This window comes from Diorhabda carinulata, chromosome X, assembly GCF_026250575.1.
Source record: "Diorhabda carinulata isolate Delta chromosome X, icDioCari1.1, whole genome shotgun sequence".
In the NCBI taxonomy this organism is placed as follows: domain Eukaryota; kingdom Metazoa; phylum Arthropoda; class Insecta; order Coleoptera; family Chrysomelidae; genus Diorhabda; species Diorhabda carinulata.
Genome location: NC_079472.1, coordinates 36,246,967 through 36,273,356, shown reverse-complemented (window position 1 = coordinate 36,273,356; position 26,390 = coordinate 36,246,967). Strand labels below are relative to the sequence as shown.

General features: G+C 31.6%; 1 protein-coding gene across 2 annotated transcripts; it reads right to left on the bottom strand.

The window, feature by feature from the left end:
• Window positions 1-897: 897 nt before the first annotated feature.
• On the bottom strand, window positions 898-26,283 carry LOC130900390 (phosphoenolpyruvate carboxykinase [GTP]-like). 2 transcript variants are annotated; one of them, XM_057810950.1, is made up of 9 exons: window positions 26,009-26,283; window positions 16,029-16,146; window positions 10,697-10,842; window positions 5,751-5,998; window positions 5,362-5,690; window positions 4,860-5,275; window positions 4,601-4,799; window positions 3,851-4,136; window positions 898-1,340 (listed from the first exon to the last, which is right to left on the bottom strand). In XM_057810950.1, the coding sequence occupies exons 1-9, from the start codon at window positions 26,041-26,043 to the stop codon at window positions 1,168-1,170; spliced, it is 1,950 nt and encodes a 649-aa protein (XP_057666933.1). In that variant the 5' UTR covers window positions 26,044-26,283; the 3' UTR covers window positions 898-1,167. The 2 variants fall into 2 exon arrangements, with proteins under 2 accessions (XP_057666933.1, XP_057666932.1); XM_057810949.1 differs by lacking the exon at window positions 26,009-26,283 and having other exon boundaries at window positions 16,029-16,485.
• Window positions 26,284-26,390: the final 107 nt, after the last annotated feature.

Genomic DNA, 26,390 nt, shown 5'->3' with positions numbered 1-26,390 from the left:
GGCCGCAAATAAGGGATTGCGGGTTGTTGAAGATGGTAAATATTTAAAGTTGTATGAAAGGAAGCTAACGCGTAAAGTAATTTGTCAGACGAGGATGGCAATTGCCTGCTGTACGATGCTTTTAAGGATGAAGTTTATATAACAAAAACAATAATATTAGGCTCGACTTTATGTCTTGTTTCTCCCGCTTTTCACACCTATATGGGTTGCGACTACACGGCTGCATTTTTCAACAAGCTCGGCCCTTGAACGTCTTTATTTAACACCCACAAATTCAACAAGAGTTTCGTCTTTACCAAATGCTACTGATATCTTTAATGAAACCAAAATATATACAGAGTTTACGTGAATGTGTAAATGCCAAAAGATTTCTATTATTTAACAAAATGAATGCTTTAAAAGACAATAATGAAACATTTATGAAAACAATAGATTTGGAATCAGCGCACCATAGTGCTGGAAATCTTTGCTACGAAAATTGTTTCAGACTATCTTTGTTAATTCAAAATTGGTTAAATGCCACTGAGAGGTATTGTATAAAGTCCAGCGTGGAAAGTAAGGACAAATGATGTTACGCGTTAACTTTCTTTCACTCTACTTTAAATATAATCTATCTTCAATAACCATCAATCGTTAGATGTATCTATGTGGATATTGGGGTATCTATTGTTTACCCTTTTCTTGCTAAGATACTGGGAAGCCCAGTATTTACAGATGATATGTTACTCCCACTACTTTAAAAAGTCTAGCATGTGGTATGGATGTAGCTGCTGTTTTCTATTTCATATTTCCCAGGTGAAGGGCTCTGGATTTCCGTAGTGTTTCACACTTCGAGAAAATGTGTATAGAGGTGGATAGAGGTATAGGTAATAATTTTAATACAGATAAGATCAGTGATTATATCAAATAAAAACTTTATTTTATTCTCACACATTACATTAATAATTATTAAGAAATTAATATGCTCGAAAAATAAACATAGTGCTTTGCTAGTATTCTCTGAACAGTTTTGACATTTCAAGCATAGTAGTTTGAGAAAAAATTCAATTTATGCAAATATATAATTTGTTCAAATAATGATAATGAAATAAATCCTAACAATATTGTGTGACTCTAAACATTTAATTCAACTAGTAATAATAAGATCCTCAAATAATACTGATACATTCAATTAATTTTTGTTATACGTTTCCTCAAACTATCTAATTGGTTCGAAATTTCTTTTGGCAAATCGTCTCCAACTTGTTCATTGAAATATTTTTCAATCTCTTTCACTTCCTGCAACCAAAAATCTCTAGGTAGGCTGAAAAGCTCGTCCAAATTAACATTTTCTTCTATGCCTAAAACAAATAAACTAATTAAAAAAATTAAACATAATAATTTGAGAGAAAAATGGCATAAATTGTATTATTCAAGGTTAAAGTTTCTATGAAGCCATACTAGTAGGATAAGAAGTCAAAGTATGCATCAAAAATTAGTGTGACAAACTTTGTTTGTCACTAAATAAACTGACATCACTCTACTTCTGTCTATTCAGGTTGAAGAAAGAAGAAATTTTTCTGGCGAAACTACGAAAGCTGATATTGATATCTTTAGAAATAAAGACCTAAATTAGATTAAAAAGTCAAAAACATTCCCGTTAAAAAATGAATAAATTATTAAAATGAACCTTAAACCAAAATATGTTCTAATTGTCGTTCGTTATGATCTTTGCAAAACATTCTATATGAAAAAAAATGGTTAATTGAGGAATCTAGTGAGATCTTAAAATCAGTAGATGGCCATTTAAAAATTGCCACTGTAGAGAAAACAAATGTTTTTGGCCGTGAGTTTTTTTGGAGTTTTTGAAGTTATTTGTTGAATTTTAGACCTCAGTATTCCCATTTTTATTGTGAAGTGCTGCCAAAAGAGATGCTATTTATAGAGGTGCAAAATAATGTTCAAAAACTACCGTAATTTCAGCACAAAATAAATGCAAGTTGTCTAAATTTATAGAGGTGCAAATTAATGTTCAAAAACTACCGTAATTTCAGCACAAAATAAATGCAAGTTGTCTAAATTTCTTGATCGTTTATTTACAGACTCCCTAAAAAAACTGCTTGCAGCTGCATTAGTTTCACTGAAATAAGCCTAAAAAGTATCTACGGAGTCCTCTCAACACCATAATACAAAAAAATAATACAAATACAATAAAACAAGCAAATTACCGAAGAAAACCAAGTTACATACAGCAAAATCATTTTGACATAGATCACCTGTTTTTTCAGATTGCTTAACAAAAGAGACGTCGAAAATATTGTCGCAAAGCTTGTCACTAAACTACAGAAGCTCTACATCGATACAATTATAGGAAAATGAAAAGAAAAAGGCAAGGACAATAATAATTCACTAGCTTTTACCCACGGCTTCGCTCGCATCGAATCCATTAATCAGAAATCATTATAAAAGAAAAGAACGAACTCTGTAGCTATATTAGAACCTGAGATATAGATCTTTGAATGTAGAAAAATTGCCAAAAACCTACAAAAATCCATAAATCCACATTGAATGTCCGCGCCTAGCTCCTCTCCAACTCAACCGATTTAAGTGTTCAAAAACTCAAAAGAAAGAGGATGTTTCAGCGAGTGTTCTTAAACTAAAATGAAGTCTCTATCTTGAATAGAACCTGAGATATTGAGGATACAACGTGTGTATGTGAAAAACTCCCATAAGTAATGTACAGGGGGAAAACGCTTTTGAGTATAACTTGAGAATGGTGAAAATTAGATGAAATCCGATGGTTGATGGCTGATCTGTGCATCAATACCTTTCATTGAAAAAAAAAATTAAGCAAATCGGTTGGGTAGAACGCCTGAACGGACTCGGAATGGAAATCATCAATTTTTTTAATATAAGATGTATAAGTGTATAAACATAAAATGTTTAAAACTTAAGTGAGAAATGGGAAACTCTTTTTAAATGGCCATATCTTGAGTGTGTGAATAAAAGTAAATAGGATATTTATCTAAATACTAGTAAACTGAATTTGTATTTTCTGATGCATTCGATTTCCTTCAATCATTCTTTGAAATGTTGCCAAATCACCAGGACTACTGTCTACTTTCTGTAGCTCACTTTCCTTAATCTATATTCTAAATACAATTTCTATTTTAAAATTTCCTCAGCCCACCCCTTTCCTAGATATCACTCCTGAAAGATGGTGACTAGAAGCGAGTTTTTATTTTTTTTATAAAAGCTCATTAAAATTCTGTAATTTTCATGCACTATCAAGAGACTAAGGTGTTAATTTTTCGCATTTATTATGAATCATATTACATTCTATATCTTTACTGATTTCCACTCAATTCATTAAAATAATTAAAAATTATGGTGTATTTTTTCTCTGCAGCTATTATTTTTGTTATTGAGTTATAATTTTATTTCATAAAACTTAATCTCGAAAAAAAGTTTTGATATGAAATAAAATAGTAACAGTAATATTGAAAAAAATACCCGTAGTTAGTCCTTTGCGAGTGCACAGTTTCTAGCTTCATTGAAATTCTAGAAAAAAATAAAAATAAAAAAAAAATAATCACCACCTTTCAAAGGAAATATCTTGGGGTGCGCTGAGGAAATTTTGTAACAACAAAGACCCATCTTAATTTCATAAGCAATCAACTCGTGTTCATTAATAATAGATTGAATAATTTGAACTAGCTCAGTTATCAGAGTACATATCTCTAACTTCATACTTGCTTTAAATTTTTTATTTTATTTGTTATTCATGAAAAATGAATATTATCTACACAACTTTCATTAATACCCAATAAAATACTTTTAATCAATATTATATAAAAATATTTCGTCCTACCTTTCAAATTTAAGCAATTTTTCTTAGGAATTAAACCAATAGGTGTTTCATCAGCAATATTTTCGCCATCTAATCTTCTCAAAATCCAATCCAGCACCCTTGAATTTTCTCCAAAACCTGGCCACAAGAATTTTCCATTTGCGTCTTTTCTAAACCAATTTACATGGAAGATTTTTGGTAAATTCGATGATTTATTTTCCATTGATAACCAATGGTCCAAATAATTGCCGAAATTATAGCCAAAGAAAGGTCTCATAGCAAACGGATCATGCATGATAACTTTACCCTGAAATAATTGAGAAGTATGTCTTTGTAAATAATTGGAGAAAATTATTAAAAAAATCTCAAATTCAACTATGCGAACGTCAATTTTATGATGAAGAAATACGGATTCCTAAAATGTACTGTTCATAATAAAAATTATAATACATTATGCAACAAGTACTGAAATGAATCATTCACACTTATTGCATGAATGCATTTATTATATCTCATTGTACTATAAGCTAAAACATTTGCAGAAGAGTTTGCCTTTTTACCAAGTTGCCTTTCCATAAATTCTCTGTAAACAATGTGCAACTATTACAAATTACTCGCTGTCTCATTTGCCTTTTCTGAAATATCTTTGTAGTATAATGATGAACTGTATTTCTTCTTAACTTAACATACAAGATTTTTCATTCAACTGTTTGCCACATAAATAAACACCAACTACCAAAAAAAAATTGTGATAAAATAACTGTTACCAACCTTATGCTCTGCAGCTGCTGTAGCTTCTGATCTCATAGAAGCTCCAATAAATACACCGTGCTTCCAATCTCGCGCCTCATAAACTAATGGCACACCTGCTGGTCTCCTTCCCCCAAACAAAATAGCTGAAATTGGAACACCTTCTGGATCTTCCCATGCCGGGTCAATTATAGGACATTGCTCCGCAGGAGTGCAGAATCTATAATGAATATACTCAAACTAATGTTTCTCTATATGAATTACCCTTTCATTAATTTACCTTGAATTTGGGTGAGCTGCAGGTATATTTTTTTGTCTTGACCAGGGGTTTCCTCTCCAATCAGTTATGGCAACATCGCTTCCAATTTCCTTTTCCATTCCTTCCCAATATACTCCACCGTCACTAGTTGATGCTACATTAGTGAAAATGGTATTCCTAAAAATAGTATCCATGGCTATTGGGTTACTACTTCTTGAAGTACCTGGAGCGACGCCAAAGAAACCGTTCTCTGGATTGATAGCTCTCAACTGCCCATTTTTATCGAATCTCATCCATGCTATATCATCACCTACACATTCAACTTTGTAACCGGGTAAAGACGGTGTCATCATGGCTAAATTTGTTTTTCCACAGGCCGAAGGGAAAGCAGCTGCGATGTATCGTTTTTTCCCTTTTGGATTGGTGATACCCAGAATCTAAAAAGCGAAAATTAGCCTTTATGTGTTCCCGTTATACAATAGGTATGTAGAATACTTAATTTTCTTTGTAATTGTTTACTCACCAACATATGCTCGGCTAACCAGCCTTCTTTTTTGGCAATTGTAGATCCAATTCTTAGAGCAAAACATTTCTTTCCCAATAAAGAATTGCCTCCGTAGCCGCTTCCGTAAGATACGATTTCGTTATTTGCAGGCTTGTGTAAGATAATAGTTCTTTGTGGATCACAAGGCCAACTAGGATCCTCTACGATTCCGTTACTAGGAGTTCCAACAGAATGTAAACATTTCACGAAAGCTTGTCCGTCTTTAACTTGTTTCATCACTTTAGAACCCATTCGTGTCATTATTCGCATTGAAGCTACCACGTAAGGAGAATCCGTCAATTCGATTCCTAGAATAACAGAAGCGTTTTAATAATCTATATTCCACTCTATAAAAAACTGTAAATTACCTATTTTTGATAACGGCGATCCAATAGGACCCATGGAAAAAGGTACTATGTACATAGTTCTTCCCGTCATACATGAGTTGAATCTTTCTTTTACAACTAAATCCATATCGTTAGGTGACATCCAATTACCCAGGGCTCCAACGGCACCGTTTTTAGGTGTTGGAATCGTTTCTGATTTTTTCTCAGTACAAATAAAAGTTTTGGATTCGACTCTTGCTGTATCTGCTGGATTGGTTCTTGCTAACCAACTGAAATATAAAATAGTAGATATAATATGATGGTACAGTGACCCAATGAAAAAATAGCAAAAAATTTGACTTTCAACATAATCTCCTTCTCACTTTATATTGGTACTTAGTCTGGCATGTATCTAATTTTTTGGAATCACCACACTTTCTACAGAATTTTCAAAAGATGACAGACCACTGAGGTGAAAAACTAAAAACAGTGTACCGACTAGGTCCTCAAAACGTTGACAGAGGGCCACAAAGTGCAACATTTGTCACATGGTATATAGGGCTTGTACAACAATCTAAAGACCAAAGAACAGTTAAATCAATACTTCTCCAACAAACTAAAGAGTTTCACCAAGAGGAAAACAATGGCTACAGTGTATTAAGGCAAAAAATTATCTTTAAAAAAATCTGTTCTAAAAGCGGGGGATCTTTGATATTAATAGTTCTAATTTCTTACTAATTTTAATCCCAATTCCAGGAATAGTTTTGTAAGAAAAATGTCGTACAAAGGTTTCCACAAGAATTTTCTTGTCAAATATCTATTCATCATCTTTTCATCATATAAATTATGTTCACTTTTTACTTCAACGAACTGTAAAAGCGTGTTTTCAATGTTTCCAACTATAATTCATTTATTAAATTATATATAACGAGATTATCGGATCGCCTTATGAATTATTCGGCAATCTTATCATTTCATCTAATGCTTCAGCGTTATACGGAGCTGTGCCAGTTTATTTTTAGCAGTCAAACTCTTCTATTCTTATACCATCAAAGGACTGCGGGCGGCTAAATGCTACCATTTGAGTTATCCAGCCTCAAACAGCCAAGGTCCTAGATAAACGACAGCATAATTGTCGGAAAATATATTTTTTTCTATTTGCTAGTTTCACATCTTATTACTTTAGTTATCGTTTTTTGTTTTCTCTCATACATATTCTTTCAGCTAAGTACCCAATGTAACGTTCGTGTCAGTCGGCGACATCGCGATAATCCATTTTAAGAGGGGTCTTCTAATAATTAGATAAAAGTCAGTTGCTTGAAAGACGTGAACACAGATATTTCAAGATATTCACCAAATTGACACACGGTTTCCAGAAAAGACGTAAAGAGATAAAAAAGTCGGATCGCTTGAATCTGAATCAATCAATAATTTTTTAATGAAATTAATGCCATGTTATGGCAGTGAAGATTACTGATTTATTCACTCCAGTCGTATATTAGACTCCGCTTCTTAGGCCGAGACTCCGGAAAGAAATCATTAACCCTGATAATCTTGATAAGGATTATGAGTCAAAATTATTGAGGCTCGTATTATCATCGGTAAAGATCGAATCCAAATATTCCCTTACGTGATCTCCCAGTGATCCTGATTGGAATAATCTTACCAATTTATAAAATTACTGTATTGCAATTGGTCCTATGCCCTCTCCATTTGTACTAAATCACTTCGCACCAAGACACTTTCTTAAATGTGAATGCTAATGTACCTACCACCACCTTTATTTAACCAATGTTAACGGAGACTTTCCTATATAAACAGAGTATTCTCTATCTCTCTACCTTCTTCTTCTTCTTACGTTAGGAGTAGGTCCTGTATTTTCATCAAGGGTTTGCCAGGAGTAGTTGGAATGCTGAGGACCAGCTTATAGGTGGTCGTCCAGGAGGTCGAGTTGTGTCTTTTCCTTTGCAATTTTTGCTAACCGTTCATTTGGCATTCTGTCAACATGGTCTCTCCATTCTCTTCTGCAGCTCTCTACCTTCCATAATTTCAATACATGAGAGATGGAAACTGCATCAGAATACAGATTTTATACATGTCCTGAATATACACAATTTTCTAATTATTGCATTGATGTTCCAAAAGTTAACGTTTCTGGTTAATGCATATATTTCTTATCACTCTTTCTTCATGACTAGCTCTATTTATTTACTCTAATAACTAGTCTTCTAGGAGTGTTGTTTCTTTTCGTTAATTATGGATACAGCGCAGTCTCAGACTAAAAGTTCGATGGCTCACTTACGCCCAATACCAAATAGTGTTATTGTGGAGATTAATTCAACTCAATTAACTGATTTTTTGTATCATTAAGAGTCACTTACTGTAAGTATATTTTTTCGATAATCCTGGAACGGTTGGAAATGAAGCATACGTATTATAGCTATAGTGTGTAAGCCGCCTAACATTAATATGGTTAGTTACTTATTTTTGAATATTCTAGAGTTTAATGTACGTATTTCCTTCTTTAACTCTTAAAATATTTTTCATATTATACTCTTTCAGGCTAGAAAACTTGTTAAAATGTATAAGTAGACCCTTATTTTAGAGAGCTGTTGAAATGAATTTTCAAAATGCTGACATTTAGTATTAAAATAAAAGTGCTGTTTATAATCCTCTTATATAAATTTTCAAGTAGAAGTTCGTAAAATGAAGTTAAAAATACGTTGAGACGAGAAATTCTAAAAATAAAATAAAGGTCATAACTCAATCTCTGACATGTTACGTAAGCTCATTGATATTTTTTAATTAGGATATGGGTGATTCCGTTCTAACTGTGATTTTTTGTATTCAAAATTTCAAGATTTTAAAATTTAACTTTTCTAACTTTTTTATGCATATTATTCATCTATTTTACTGTAAAAATAAAACTCTAAGAGGAATTTACTACAACTTCAAAGTATCACGAGCAAGACACAAATGTCGGATTTTGAGTTCCACGGTACTGACTCATTTATCCACGGTACTGACATGGTAACTTAAGATATTAAACAACAAGTGCATCAATTTTCCTCAGTTTGATCATAAACATTAGAATTTATAAGGTAATTAGTTTAAATCATTTGTTACGACAAAAAAAATTAATAATTTATCGGTAAATTCTAGGAATGGACATGACACGGTACTGACATGGTAACTTAAGATATTAAACAACAAGTGCATCAATTTTCCTCAGTTTGATCATAAACATTAGAATTTATAAGGTAATTAGTTTAAATCATTTGTTACGACAAAAAAAATTAATAATTTATCGGTAAATTCTAGGCATGGACATGACACGGTACTGACATTCAAGTGATGTAGTATAAGTTTTCTTTAAGTGGCAAGTTATATTGTATAAAAATAATGTTTAAATATCTTAAGAATTATTCAATTAACACAAAATTTTTATTAATTGATTATTAATTAATGACTAGTACAAAAAAACAATACAGGACATTGAATATCACAGTTAGAACGGAATCACCCATATGTCGTGGAAAATATCAAAACAGTGTATTAAACCTAGTAGCGGTAGCAGATAGGTTTCTTAAACAATAAATAAGTTATGCTAAACTTCAAAAATAATCGTCGATAACAACATTCAGAAAACCAAAAAAATGAGTGATAGAATGACAGAATAAATCTAAAATAGGCGAATGTATTTCTCTCTTATTCTCTTGGATACAAAGAGTCATTTAGTTAAGCAAAGACGAGCTAATGAAAGTTTATGTTATGCTCAGTGCAGTAATTCCGGAGATGTACCTCCCTAAGAACATCGAAGGAGCTCCCGAATATATATAGATATATATAGGGCTGAGCCCCAATGTTACAAGTGAAGTTCAAACCTCAAACGTCACGTTAAACCAAAGATACCGTTTTTTTTTCACGTTCTATAGATGGCGTTTACCGACAAACTTTAGTTTAACCAGCGGTCAAGGGGTAGTTTAAACTTTCAGTTTAACATGAAGTTTAGGATCCGAACATAATTTTTTCATATTTTTACGATATTATAAAGCGTTTTGGGAAAATGATTGAAAATTTGTACTTTATATTTAATGAACTCGACAATGATGATGAACACATTATCAATATTGTCGACGCGCCGAGAAAACAAAAAGTTATTCGTCCTAGAGCTAATCTTTAAATTGTCCACTTGTTTGTTGTTTTATCGAAAACTTGCCATTTTTGTTATTTTCATTATTAAAGCTTAGCCAAAAGCACTACTTCATTTTCAAAGAAATCCTTTTTTGTTCTTTGTACTCTTTTGTTTACACAACTTTCTTAAGCAAATCAACTTTAAAACAAATATTGGAAGTTTTATTTTTGCGTGAGTGACAACTAATAGAAAAATATCTATTTAACTATGACCTGTAACATGTAGCAATTTTGTTTATTCTTGATTAAAACTCTATTTTAATCTCCAATTCTACCTTTGGTTATAAAATTTGCACTTAGCGAAATCGATACAAGGCATTTTCGCCACAGCTCATCAAAATCTATAACAAATCAAGGCAGGGGTGCAGGTGGCATTCGCGTGAAATCTGTGTAATAACCAATCATAGTAACTGTACACGACAGCTGCCACACGTCTTTATAGCCAACTTCTGTTTGTTAAGAATGGGAATAACCCAAATGTATTGTGTCGTTGAAATCATAAATCTAGTGAGCTAATTTAATAATCAGTTATTTTGTAGATTCAGTTCATGTTTATAGATAAATAGAAAACAATCCTGCTAAATAAGTTTTAATAAAAAGCTCTAATCACTTGAGAAGACCGTTTCTTGGAAATAATATTCATAATGATACAATTACACAAACAAAACTCAGATTCTTTATTCCTATCAACAAAAGGTGTAAATCCTTTGTCGTCCTTACTTCAACTCAAAAGAAATAAAATATTCAGTATTTCGATTAGATTGTGTTTATGTAAAATGTGATAAACAACTCACCAATTTTCATATTTTGGCAAAGGCTTAATTGTTCCTTGCTCCAACATTATGTTGATTAACTTTTGGTTTTCTGCATCAGATCCATCACAAATGTGGAGTTTGTCAGGTTTGCAAAGTTTCACATTGTCTTCCACATATGACTTTACCTGCAATAAGAAAATAATTGTGTACCGAATCTACAGACAAATTCTACTTCAACAGAAAAAATAGAATTGGTTTAACAATGATGTTATGTCATTGTCAAATATCAGTTTTCGACAAATAAATCTTAGCCAATTAATTGTTGTAGTAAGTTGATATAGGTACATAATCATTGTTCTGCACGGAAAAATCTAAATATTTCATAAACTAATAATTTTAGGTATACGGAATGCTTAATAAAAAAGAAGTATTTTGGTTCACCCTGTATTAGATTCAATGAGTATTAACGAAATTTTTACTACTATTAGAATGCTTTTGCCGCAACACTTCTTCATTTTTGATTTTCTCTGACGTTGTAAAGGGTATTGAACTTTGAACGATGTTTATAGAAAATCGGTTATAAATTTCCGAATACCCCATAGAACACATCATAACCCTTTATTATTTTTATATGAAAGTCCAAGCAATAAAATATATTTGGAGCTCGTCGTCGAGCATACTCTGAATATCCTCAACTCAATACAGAAGAAATCGGTTCGACTTGAGCGATCCAGAGTTGACCAGAAACTTGGACAGCAAATGCTCTTTCGAGCTGTCTAGCATACTCCCGCCTAAAGCAATTTATCAGGACTCATTTCTTGGAGAAGTGAAAGCCTGTGAAATCAGCTGCCAAAGCACGTCTTTCTCGAACAGTATAACCTTCAGAAATTTAAGATCAATATCCAAAGACATCTCCACACGGCAGGCTCCCCTCGGATTAATCGAATGTAAAAGGCTTTGCCATCTTGTGCTTGCTTTTTACATAAAAAGGGTATTTTATTTAAAAAATGTAACTTTGACATGTACAATGTGGAGACAAATGGCTATAATTTCTCAAATTAGCAAACTGATATCTCAAACGATAAAAGAGGCACTGAACTTTATCACACTAATCAATCACCCTGAATACTCAATTTTACCATTTTCTGAGAAATATTAACAATGTTTAACTTAAACTATTGTCAAACAGGAACCCAAACATCCAAAATGATTGAAATTTTAGTTAGAATGCTTAAATATATTTCCCAACTTAATTTCAAGTGCTGAGTTCTCATTGTGGTAGTCCCTGTATTTTAATGTACTAAATGTAAAAATATTCTGTTGTAGAATGAAAACAAAAAGTATTTTTCCAAAATCAATAATATTTTTATGTAAATATTGTTTAATATTCTATTAAAAATATTATTTGCTTTTTTTTATCAAGAATGTCCTATTATCTGGCTTATCAATTGGAATCCCATGCGTTTCACGTAACAAAATGACGCACATCAATTTAATCTATTTTTAAACAAGTTTTAATCGCAACAAATACTGTCTCCTACGCATCTAACTAAGAGTAAGTAGCTAAACCATTTATCCGAATAAAGACAAGCCTGATTGTCAAAAATATAAATTCAATGGTTCACAACCCAATTTAAAATTGATAAATTCGGGTCATGTTAAGACGTAATTCAAGGTTAAATGGTCAATAATCCAAAATTTGAAACGATATTTTCTGTTAGTACCTGATAATAAAAATAATATCTCTGTTAATGTATATTATATCATAAAATGTGATTTAATTTTTGAATTTATTTATAAAAATCATAATTAACATTCCAAGGAAAATTTTTAAATTAACCGTCCAAAAGGTTGATTCTAAGTACACACATATATCCAAAACACAACCGGAAGCTTTTTTTAGTGAAGCTACGAGAACGGAGGAAACTCCAAGGCTCGTCCTTCAACTACAATCTTCAAAGCAGAGATACTTATAATTTATTCCCGTGCTGATCACATAATCAACCAAAAGCATAGAAATACCAAACATATTCATATCTTCTACGATAGGATAAACTCTCGTATCACATGGACAATAGTAATCACTTCTGGTATGGTATAACATTGTTCCGAATCTGCAAGTTCAGTTTATATGGGTCCCTAGACACCAGACAAGTGCTGCCTGAACTTGTGGGTGAAAACCACCGGCATGTGACACACCAAAATCATCTTCAAAATGTCATCCAAGGTGCTAGACAGTCTCAGACTCTGACTAGAACGAAATCGGTTATAACTTATCGTCGAATTGATTACACTTCAAGACAATTGGCATCACGCAATTTGCTTATTATCCAAGATGCAAATGTGAAAATAAAACCGCAAACCACATATTTTGTACTGCCGGTGTAGGATATCCAAAGAAGAAACACGAAATAACACTCTAAATCGACACGAAGTAGGTCTTATTCTTCATATGGCTCGGGCACATTGACGGAATTGCTAAGCGGCTGGCTCGATCTGAATATAACTCCAATTGATGATAAGGCCACGTCTCGTCTCATTGGTAACATCTGTGAAAGTGCTATAATTTCCACTTTCAATAAAACTAAGACTGATTAAATGTACACGAGACAAAGTAAAAACCCACAACTCACGTGGTCTCTACAATCTTATTACAATTACTGTTCGTTAGTCTCGTTTAAACTCGAAACGTCTGGACCGATTTGGAAGTCCAGAGAAGGTTTTAAAGGTGAATGAATATAAAAATGCTCGGAACTTTATGAAAACAACGATTTTGTTTTTCCTTGCTGTTTTGTAACAAATTAAATTTCTGAACGCAACCATGTCGATCGATACCTCAGACAAAGAGTTCATCCTTCTATCTATCTATCTATCTATGTGAGTGACGATTACCGCTACTTGCACGATAACTTTCTTTACTTCGGTGATACTTTGTGATAGTGACATTTCAAGTTATGTGCTCTTTTTTCTGGTTGATCTTTTGTGATAGTGATACTTTACTGCTAAATGCGCGAGAGCTTTCCTTACTTTGATTAATTGAGTTTTCGATTCCGAGGAGAAAAAACCTGACTTAGGTCATCGCAGTCAATCAAATGTGTGAAGAGCTACCTCGAGTGCTAACCGTGCTGATGACCAGAAATCAAGAAAATAGTCGTATTGCTTTGTCAGAATTGCGAACAAAGCGAAAATACAAAGGAGATGATGTCTTGATCCTGCTTATACCGATGATTCTAACGGATTAACCATTCGATTTTAAACGTTTACATTTTTTAGTACGTCTGGCCTTTGCGATGACCATAAATAAATCGCAAGGATAGTCGTTGGAAGTATGCGGAATTAGCTTGGATTTTCCCTGTTTCGCACCACAAAACAAAACAAAAAATATAGTTTATCAGAAAGCTTTAAATTGATCAGCAGACGGTATGATAACTGTGTGTGTCTGTCAATATCAAATTGAAACCAGTATTTTAGGAAAACTCTGTTTTGTAAGAAAGCAACATCATGTGTAATTAATCAAAAATAATAATAAAAGGATTCCTTTTGTTTGTGTTAAGTTTATTTTATAAAAAAGTTTAGATCTTTTATATATCGATTGAGGCAGTACGAAGTCTGATGGGTCAACTAGTTTGATATTCTATTTTTGATAAAATGGCGTCAGAAAAATAACTACTGATAAATTTTCTTTTCTATATATCTTTTGGCATCTTTTATTTCACACCCTTTGTGATAAAAACTTTCCGATTTATTTTCTGCTAGAACCATTACTAGGAAATGTAAAATCTTATTCAGAATATAGTGTAAAAAAATATAATCAGTAACAGTCTACAGCTGTTTCAATTCTTATTGGTGGTCCTACTACCAATCATAAGCAAAAATAATTTGAAATTTACCATTAACAAGGTCATTTAAAAGTTTAATAACCTTGTCTGTAAAGGTGTGGTTTTGCAGGTGCAGAGCCTGATGACAGCGTCGTTTTAAACCTCAGACTTATTTTGTTGACGCGTTGGGCTTCGTATATATATAATTTTGTTACTACAATCACTTTCGTTGAAATAACAAGACGTTGAAGAAAATTAGATGTTAATTTCTCAAATTTCTCTGAAATTACGTGAGATTTAACTTATATTTTTAAAAAAATTCTTCGAGAATTCGAAAATAACTTCGAGAGTTATTTGCTAAAAAATCGCACTGCGTCTTGACTATAACTAGCAGTTGATTCACTAAAGCTGCGACTACGAAGCTAGTTCGAATGAAATGCTCGAAAATTTTCCTAGTTACTTACAGACTTATTTTAATGGCATTTCAATTTTATATACGTTTATTTTATAGACTAGCCATATTTTAAGAATCTGCTATAGAATGTTTCTTTATCCATGTTAATCATCAATTATAACTTCTACTAATAAGAAATTTTAGTCTTAATTATCAACGACGAATCTTCAATAGTTTAATTTAGATTTTAGAAACATACTATATCTATGGTAGCTTCATTATCTTGAGTTTGTTTGTTAATATTTATTTTCTATTTTTTTTTATAGTTGTAATTCTCATTTTTTGAATTAAGTTTTACTTGATTGGAGTATTTGTTAAATTACATTACATATGCATATAATATTCACTAGAATATTGAAAAAAATATAATTATGAAGAATGTGTACTTAAATTATACACAAACGACATAATATTAATTACATTTTTCTCTTTACTTTGCTTCGTTGTTTTAGTTTTTGTTTGTGAGTGAATCCACAATCTCACGCAACAATTTTGATACGAATTTTGAGGTACCTAAACATCTCGAATCCTTTTTATACTTAATATACATAAAATGGATTTACCGTTTATTTCTTATATATTTTATTTTTATTGGAAAAACTCACTTTAGTCTCAATTAAAATAAGCACCATAATTTCCTCGTGGAAATGAATATTTTTTTATCAAATACATACTTTTGAAGCCTTTAATATTTGACTCTTAACATATATTATATATCTAGGATTAATTTTACTTAGATTCCTTTCTTTTCTAATAGATTTAATTAATTTTTTTGGGTCAAAAACGAACCGAAGCATACTTATAATTTACATTATAGAATGCTCCATTAAGTTGATTGTAGTTGCGTAATTATTGATGTTATAGTTGGATAAGAGATTAATTCTTTTTGTCTGTGACTGTGTCGATAATGATGTTTAATAATAAAAATCAATCAAAAATTTTCTGATTATATAAAAAGCATTATTTCATGTGTTAAAAGAAAAGAATATTTAAACATTCACATTTATATGGTTTTATTCATGGGTATTTATTAAAAGTGAACAAATATACATATGTGTTAATATTGTATCATTTGTACACCCGTTACTGAAAAACTTACTTTTTCAGGTAAATCCTGAAGATCCCCGTGGACGACACCGATTCCTCTAATCTGTTTTCCAAAAACAGAAACTTCCCGTCTCCCATTTTTAGTCAATGCTCCAAGCTCCGTTGGAAATCTGTGAAAAGTTAAATTTCCTCTTGTCAATATCACTAACAACGGTCTCATCTTAATTCAACGAAGTTTTCACAGTGATTCAAATTATAACACAAAAACCTCTTATATTGGATAAACAGAGATAATTTACAACATTTTTAATGTGCAATCGAAATACAGATATGGATGTTATTTGTAAATTAGTTGAAAATAATCTATTATCACTTATTTTTTTAACAAGCATCGAAAGAAATGAACAAACACGTCGGTTAATTTCATTTGATATTTTAGAAAACTCATGTGAAAACGTACGCGTTCACCTTAAATACCTAAAACTTAGATATCATTGATTAGTTATATTAAGTAGGTACATAAACTAATCTCCATTATATAAGTAATAAGTAAAATGGAAAATTCCGGTGTAAACATGAGATATTTCTAATTATCTTAAAATATAATAGTATTCAGTGGGTTATTCTTGTAAAATATCACAAAAATACATGCAGTGAATCTCGAAAATATGCTACAAAAAGTTACTGCAAAAATTTTTTTGTCTTTACCACATACCAGTAAAAGTCAAGGATATTTAGAAGTGGTGCTCTACCCCAAACTTACTCCAAAAATTTTGCGCTTTAGATTCTTTTAAGGGGTAAAATAAGTTACGTTAAGATGGTGGAAATATTTTTTAGAAGTGATTTTTCCTTTTTAACATAATTTTTGTTTGCTGCTTATTGATTTCTTCATACATCAATAGAAAGTTATTTTATTTATTATTATGAATTATCAAGAATTACAAAATAATTAACAATAACATTGAAACTTACTTTTCTATGAAAAAGTTACTGTTAAAATTTTTTGTACACACCACATACCAGTAAAAGTCAAGGTAAATATTTAGAAGTGGGACTCCACCAAAAACTTACTCAAAAATTTTTTGCTGCACTTCAGATGCTTTTAGGGAGTAAAATAAGTTATGCTAAGATGGTGAAAATATTTTTTTAAGTGGTTATCGGAAAAAAAATATTTTTTCCAACATATTTTAACATATTTTTGTTTGCTGCTTCATGATTTCTTTATACATCAATAAAGAGTTATATTATTTTCAATTATTATGAATTATTACGAACAAAATAATTAACAATTACATTTAATACGAAAATCGTGAATCGCTGTATCCAACGCATGCAAGCAATCAGCGTTATTAGCATAAAGGCGTCTAAACAGATATTCCGCGATGTAACCATCCAGGTGATAATCACGGGGGCCATATTTTGGAATATTATCACTTGCATCACACTACATATATTTCGTGGAGAAGAGAAGAGTTATAATGTACACTGAGGGCTGTGTCCTCAGACTCTATCTAGGGTTAGGCCCTTTGGAATCCCCTCCCATCTTGACAAATTCTGACCAGAGCTGCCAGCTTAAAATTTGACACAATAGAAGTAATTTGCTGTCCTTTAATCTTTATTTTTAAGACTCATGTGCTATTACAGTAGATGACCGCCTATTTTGATACGATTGGATAATTATTGGCATTCTATATGTATAAGGTAGTGATTGTTATGACGGAAAATATGTGTCTGTCCAACCTTCAAAGTACCTTCGCTTCGTATGGATCCCCACTTTTAAATATTCATTAAAGTCAACCGTCGAACTGTCCACATTTCTCGTAGAAACAATAATATATACGTAACAAGATCTCTAATAGCAAATTCGCAATTTTCAAGTAGAAAACTCAAATTTACTCAATTTAATCAAATGACAATCAAATTTTTATCTAGGTAAGACTTATCTGTTCTATTTCCATAAATGTAATCAAATGAAAAAATATAAAAACATTAACATTTTGAATAAAACAGTGATGCCCCTAAATATCGGCAATATATTATACGATTTGTCATAAAATAAGTCACGTTTTTTAGCATGTTATGTTAAGTTGGAATTTCTGGAACCGTTACGTTGGCGATATTCATACTGAATACTCTGTTTACACCACCACTACACTGAAGGTGAACTGTTAATAATCAGTCTATGATGACGATAACTTGGTTATCGAAGCTCGCGTTGGACAGTGTAATCGTGAGTGTTGGTGTTTATTCAGTATTATTATATTTTAAATTTTTTATTGAAGAGAAAGAGCATATCATATGGAAGAGATGTTAACAAAGTGTCTACGTGTATACGATAAATAAATGGTCAATAACCTTCCAGAATGGCGTTCGTGTAGACAATGGGTAGCAATTGTAGATGAATTGAAATATATTGAGTTAAAATCATGATATCATAGTTCATTATTGAACATTTTAACAACTTGCGTTTTACAAGAAACCTGGACTAAATAATATTTACATATCCTTCAAATTTTCCCTTGAGGCAAATGTGCTGCTACCCCTATTTAACACACTTCGACGATCAATTTTTTCATATAAAAATTCCACAAATTTTTATAAAAAATATAATATTTTGGAACTATTTCATTCTATAATAGTATTTCTTACATAAATGACTTGATTTTGATTTTATCCAAATAAAGTTTCAAATGTAAAATAGCTTTGATAGCTCAATAGTTCGTTAACGCGGTCTAATCTCATTAGAGGCATTAGAGTAAATTTTTCTCAAAAAAAATTTTAAATCCACACCTAACCACATATTTGAAATGCACAACAAAATAGAAAACTAAATTTTGGGCATAGATTATTACTTTATAATAATTAGCTGGAAAATCCGCTATTGAGTGAAGTTGAAATTCATTGCCATGTGCCAGTGGCAATTTAGAAAATGTCTGTCTGTTAATAGTGCATGTTTAAAAGAATCAAGATTGTGCAAAAATGGAAATCACCCGTGAAGACTTACGTCGAAAGATTTTTATGATATTAAAAAATACCTTCGTACAGCTTTTGGTAATGTAACACCATCAGAGAAGACATTAGATTACAATGGGTTTACAGAATTTCATCTTAGTCTTGCGTTCGTCGTTGATGAATGTCGAGGTCAGCCAAAATCGGTTGTCTTTCCGAATAACATCGATGCTGTGCGCAGCATGATTAAAGAGGTGACTCACACTCACACAGATAGAGGCGTCTCATATAATATCACGGATTGCAATGCAATCGATTTTACATGAACATTTGGATGTTAAAAAGATATGCTTCAGATGGATTCCATCACCTCAAGAAGCTTTTGAAGACTTTTGAAATCATGTTTCTGTGATAATAGCTTCAAAGTGGAAAAAATGCTTCCTAAATTGGTTTCAGCATATGCAAAAATGTATAGACCTTAAGAGCGAATATTTCGAAAAACAGTATAGCACTTTGTTTAGACTTGTTCGTTTCTATTTCTTTTTTTTTTGAAAACTTGAAGGCAGCCCTCGTACTAACATTCAATGTCATAAAATTAAAATATTGTAAAAAAATAGAGTTAATACACATAGTAATGGTCTAAAGTGTCATCGTTTGATAAATACGTGCTCATTTACTGTGTGAATACTTTATCATACAACCATTTTCCAATCAATTCAACTTTATTATATTGTACGTTAGAATTATGACAAAACAACGAAGATTCTCAATGTTCGGATTATCTAAAAGAGAAAGAAAACAAAAAAAAATTCCCGAAAATCATTATGGAAAACTTGAAACTGGAAGAGAAAGAAATTAGTTGACATTACATATCATTTGGAAGTGTTTTAGCATGAAAAGCTTTTTTCCACATTGATTATTCAAAACTCTAGTAGAAGCTGTTTAGGTAAAATGAAGAGGATTTTTTTATTCAAGAAATTTGGATTAACGTCTACACCCTTGAAACTTTACGACAATAATATGAGTAGATTTGGCGTAGAGGAAGACTTTTGAAGCCAGCAAAAACTCATTAAACGGTTGATAAGGTATATACACTAAGTATATTGTTAACCGACTATTTATAAAAGGAAAGAAACAAAAATAACTATTACTATACAAAAATACTCCTTCAAGGCCGCTTGTCATGGTGCAATTGCATGTATGCAGCAATTTTCTTCCAAAGTCAAAATATTACATAGATGAATATTGTACGTCGCGTGTCTCTTGTCATTGCATCATGGCTGCCAACAATAAAAATTCAATATGTGAGTAAAACAAATACTTAACCTAAAATTTTATTCACTATTTTGTGACCGGTTTAACAATGAAGATAACAAAACTAAGTATGTAAGTGACGAAGTGAAAAAGTGGTCAGTGGATCACTGTCAATAATTATATCTACTACTGCCTTGGTTTTGCAATCTGATTGACAAGTTGGTTGCTAAGCCAAAAGTAACTAGATTTCTCCCTAGAATTGCAGATTTCACGTAATAAAAATGGCACCGAACCGATGATGTTGCAAGTACGAGATCTTGCATCAAACAATCAGCTGAACTTCATGTGCGCATTCTTTCTATGAAGACCTATTGCGCCTTGCATTGCATTGCACGTTGTATTACATCATGTCAAGCGGCCTTTAGGAGTTTTTCAAATGTTTCTTTATCGTATATTTCTTCTTCTAATTCTATAACTCACGTTTCCCTATGCTCTATCTAGCCAGGTCTACGCTGATTTCTGTGTATCAGATTCCAAAAGGAAGGCAGCCGAAGATATTATGATTGCCAGTGTTGTACTGATCCCTTATTTCTTGTTTAGTTTACCTAAATTTGTTATTTTCATTTCCAAAGCGCCAACAAAAGAAATAAAATTTGAAGTTAGGAAATTTTTATTAGTGGCAACATGATTCAATGGCAAGAGATTTGTATGATGTTCAAACGTCGGGCAATATTTTGATCTTGCAAGAAATTAAATGCAATTTTTTGCACGTTGTCTCGCATCATGTCAAGTGGCCTTTGCCAATACAAAGCACCGGATCACAAATTGATATAAACGATAGTCAAATATTAGAATTGTTTCCACACACATAGCGACTACTAGACAGAAAAGCATGGAAAACCGTTGAACTTATTATATAAATCAACTTCTTATGATGATACAAAGCTCACAATACTAGATTTATTGATGGAAATATTTCACCCGTGTCAAGAGATGAACTAGTTTAAATAACGACCGAAGGTTCAGATTGTGAAAGAGATCAAAACGAGGTTAAGAGGACTATGCAAAGTTTTGTTGATTATAGTCTAGTATACTTAGTATTTTTCAGGTTTGTTAAATTTTGCGAAACTGATTTTACAGTGAATTAATAATAAATAATATAAAAACGAATTTAAATATTGCATAAATTTGAAATATATCTAACAACAAGATAATGTACAATCTTTTCTATAAGGTGGTTTTTCAACAAGATTCTGTTTGGATAACAAGTTTGTGTACAATTAGATGACGTCATTTTTTGATTAGTTAAACAATTTGCTGTAAGTATATATATGCAATATCAACTGATAATTTACGAAACTCTGATACCACTATAATCAACAACAATGTTTCATTTCAAGGAAAAAAATTTCGAAAACTGGAGCTTCCCTTGTAAATATTTTTAACAATTAGATACGTATTTACTAATATAAAAATATGAAGGCATAATATTATAATTATAATTTATCATTTTAATATAAATATAGATATAAATATATGTAATTAGTTTTAAAAAGTAAGTAAAAATTTAAGTAAGCAAGTAAAATACTACATTTTATGACCGCTTCAAGCTCTCGCCGCGACTCCTAGAGGCTTCGGCTCGAGTTTTGGCGACTGGAGAAGACAGGAATGCTAGCCATCCACACTCTCAATCTATTCAGTTGCTCGCTACTTCTACTATGAAAGGAACGTAATTCATGTGACTGCGTTAGTAACTTTTTGTGCCTACCAATATTATTATATCTTGGGTTTAGATTACCTAACAAAAAAAGAAAGACAAAACGAAAAAGGGGCTGGATTTATCTCCACAAGAAGTAAAAAAGATGCAGTACCTATATATAGAGGTGTCTTTTATAAGTAATGTCGGTTGCCAGACATGAAAATTCCCACGCCTCAATTTAAACCAGTAGTAAATTGTTAAGACTATTCTCTAATTCTATTAAAAGTACAATAGCTTCACTTTCTATTAATCATTATCTCTTTGTTTAGTGAAAAAGCAGTACGCCTTTATAAGTATAGTTAAGAAATTATTGAAAATAACAGATTAAAGCAACCGAGACAGCAAGGAAAATTTGTTAAATTTAAGAGGACAACACAGTTAATGAGCGAAGGCACAGGGTTGATTTAATCGTTTTTAATAGTGGAAATATGACTTTTGAAAATCAGGTCGTACACCGGCGTAGGATATTGAGGTTATGAAGAAAATCACAGACTATTATTCTAGTACTAGCTTTCACCAATTATCGGACTCCCTTAGAAATTCTAAAGATACCAAAAATCGCCATTTTAAATCATTAGGAAAGATCTATAAAAGTTGAATAAAAATAATGCCATAGGAAACAACCGAGATTTAAGCAAATATCGAATAGAGGTGTGTAAACAGTTCTTCGCATTGTCGAAAGAACGAAAAATGGAAACAACCCCAACATGAAAAGTTAGTAGCTACACAAAGGACAATTACCACAGCCCGACCCAAAGAGAACTCCATTCGAGTGGAAAATCTTTTTGTGTATCAGGTGGAACTATGAAGGCTTAATGTACTTCGAAATCATTCCAGATGGTCTAGCTATCAATGCCAAGGTATATATCAGACACCTGATGGTTTTATTGGAGAAATATCCAGGTCTAATTAAACGAAAGCGGGTTCTCTTGCGACAAAACAATGCTAACCCACATCCTGCAAAAGTTGTGCAGAATAAGATGATGAAGTACGAAGATGGCTGGCCTGACCTAGAGATGGCGGTAGTTGCTTGAAAAATACAACTGTATTAGAAAGTACACAATCTATACAGTATATGTTCCAAGTTTGAAGACGCCATGTTTGTAAGTATTTGGTTAGTAGCCAACAATAGTGAGCGTTCTTAGTGAATTTGTAAACATTCTACTCTGGGTGAGACTACTCCTTCGTTATCAATAATAAAATTAATTAAGTAAAGTTTGAATTGGTACCTTATGCACCCTATTCGTCAGATTTAGCCCCATCGGATTATTTTCTATTCCCAGACTTGAAGAAATGTCTCGGTTGTCAAATATTTTCCAACAATGAAGAGGAGCTTGGCGATTCTTATTATAAAAAGGATATCGAAATTATTGAACATCGTCTGGGAAAGAATATGGAACTAAAAGAAGATTACATTGAGAAATAAATATTTTTTCTTGGTTTGTTTTCATTGTTGTGCCAGGTACTTCTGGGACCATCCTCGTACTTGGTGATATTAAACTCCTACCACACACAACATTTAGTCCGGACCTTGTACAATGAAATCACTATTTATTCAGATTCAGAATTTGAATCCAAAAGAGATGTTAAAAATGCAGTGGGACAACTTTTTGCGTCTTAAAAAATTCATAATACTATTTTCCTGCTTACTTTTTAGTGGTGATAAAATTTAGACGGAACTAGGGGTCAGCAATCTAGAGAATTTAAGTTAAAAGATAAAAAGACGCAATAACTCCAAAAGCTATATATATAATTCTATGAAATATGTGTAATTAGGATAAAACAATATTATGGCTTAATTAAATTCTGTTCATTGGTTTTGACTCTGCAAGAACATAGCGTAACCGATTTCTTGGATTTAAAAATTTGTCTATGGAATTAGATGTGAGTCTCGAAGTATAAATTAGTTTAGTGAAAAATCTCTCAACATTTTTAAGTTACTTGAAATGTTAAATCTCTTTGAGTTGTTCGAAACATTTTTTAAAATTGAAACATTGAGAATTTTTTTAAGACAATAAAAGTAAAGGATACTGAAAACTCGATGAAGACATGACTTGTGGTTTCAATTTTTTTTCTTAAATTGCATCCATCCCAACAATTTATCATATCAAGAAGCCAATAAAATAAATATAAAATTAACAAAGCCAACAAAACAAAAAGTGTTTTTGGAAACATTTCAAAATACCTAAAAATTTTTATCACGAGACGCCACTGTTGGATATAAACAATATCGAATGCTTCTATGCAATCTTATGTTTGGAAATATATTTTTTCTACGTCCGTTATAATATTGACGTTTTTTTCATTCATTTGCATTCATAAAGAATGTAATTTCTGAATCGATCAAAAAACGTAAAAAAAGTATCGTAGCGGTTCATTTCTTCACGCTTTGAAAAAAGTGTCATTTTTAACGAAATTATAAAATTGTTTTATCAAAATAATTAGCTGTGAACGCTTTAATTGTTTCTCATGTCAAATCGTTTCTCCGATAAACTATCACACTTTTATTTCTTGATATTCGTTCATGAAAATCCGTTTTGTGTCTAATTAAAATAAGAGTAGTATTATTATAAGTGATGGAGAGTAATAGTGAAGAAAGTTTAAACTGCACACCAGAAGATGTTGTTGAATCGACAACTACAAAGAAAGAGTGTTACTAGCTTACTTTGAAACTAAATCCAAAATGTGGAAGTCTTCAACACTTTGATCGACTTATTCAAAACTGAAAGGCACCCTAATGGTCAATAACGTAGGCATCAGTAAATACTCGAAACTCATTACATTTTTGAAAAATAAACCAGTTGGCCTTAGACCCAAAAAATCTAAAACATTTGCCCGTAAAGAAATTAATAAGTTTCATTTGTAACCTCCTGACGATCATTACCTCATGCATAAGGTATAACATCAAAAAATTTTAATGTAAACTTAGATATTATTTGTAACATCTTTCAGGTTGCTTTAATATTCCTAATCGCAAGAGCTCTACGGAGGGAGGAATTATATAAAATGAAGTGTAACGATATTAAGAATATTGGAAATATTTAAATTATCACAGTACTCGATACAAAAACTCATGTTCAACGTCGATTTACTGTTATTGATAAAATATCTAACAATAGATTAATCTTGGTAAACACTTATAAAAAATATAAAAATTAACTACCCACAAAAGTCAAAACAGATCATTTCTTTTTGCAGTAGAGAAATGGAAAATGCAAAACCCAAGTTATAGGTATCAATACTTTTTCAAAAATTCCCTCGCTTATCGCAACATATTTGAATTTACCTAATTCAAAAAACTACACTGTGTATACATTTCGATGCTCTTCGGCGGTTTTATTAGTGGATTCCGGTGGTGATATAATTAAACAAAAGAAGCACGGTGCGTGGAAATCCAACACAGTTGTGGAGGGTTACATAGACGACTCGATAAAAAACAAAATGGATTCCGCACTGAAAATTTTAACGGGAACAACTAGTTCGACTTCAAGCAACATTGTAAATGTTCACTTTGAACTCGTTAAATGTTGCCTATTCAAATACCAATATTTATAATTAAATTTTTACGTTACAAGTAGGTATCTACTAAATGCTTAGTTTATATTACGATTAATTGAATAATTATGATCATTTTTACGTCAAAAATGATTCCATTTGAGAGAGAAAATAAGTGCTTTCATAATTTATTTTGATCTTATGATGTTATGATGATATTACGACCCAAAATTTCCAGATTCATATTTTTTAAATTTAGTTTTAAAAATTTCATAATGTACCTCAAGAACATACAACTTAAACACTTGTTATGCGTGAAAAAATTAAATTTGGGATAAAATAGTATAAAATAAAGTTCAAATTTCATACCACCAATGAACTTTGAATATTTTGTGAAATTAGTAGATTTGTTTGCAGCCTCAGACTCCGCTAAACTGATTAAAGCGAAAAACATTGTAGTAAACCATCTTAATATATAAGTAATCGATAGTTTGAGCCAGTAACCTTCAGAAATTCTAGTGAAATGAATACAATTTAAAGACAATGATTTACCCATGTAAAAATTGTGAACTTACCTATTAGTTCCAACTATAGAACATAGAACAGGCATTTTCAAAAAAAAAACTTTAAAATAAAAAACTCAAAAATTAAGTATAAGACTTATGGTACATAGAATAGTACCCAAAAATATACTTTAAATATATTTTATCAGACTTAGACACAAAACAGTCTCGTCTGTGAAATTTTGCAACAATTTTTCTAAACTTAGCCAGAATTGTTGGTAAACTGATTGAAAATAAAAATCAAATTATTTAGACAAGATATTTTTGAGTTTCTAAATAAGATTGATATTGCAATATTACTGTCTTTATTTATATGTAAAAACATTCCTGCAATATTGGAGGGGACATAATACCTTCCAGTGGCGCGGAGAAGAGGCGGGGTGAGACGAAACAA

Bases quoted from the DNA above. Each gene is read 5' to 3' on its own strand.
- LOC130900390 (XM_057810949.1), bottom strand. From the start codon at position 16,196: ATGAGACCGTTGTTAGTGATATTGACAAGAGGAAATTTAACTTTTCAC. The intron at 5,999-10,696 runs GTGAGTTGTTTA...TTTATATTTCAG, and splicing joins TTGCCAAAATATGAAAATTG to TTGGTTAGCAAGAACCAATC. The intron at 1,341-3,850 runs GTAGGACGAAAT...TATTTGTTTTAG, and splicing joins AAATTGCTTAAATTTGAAAG to GCATAGAAGAAAATGTTAAT.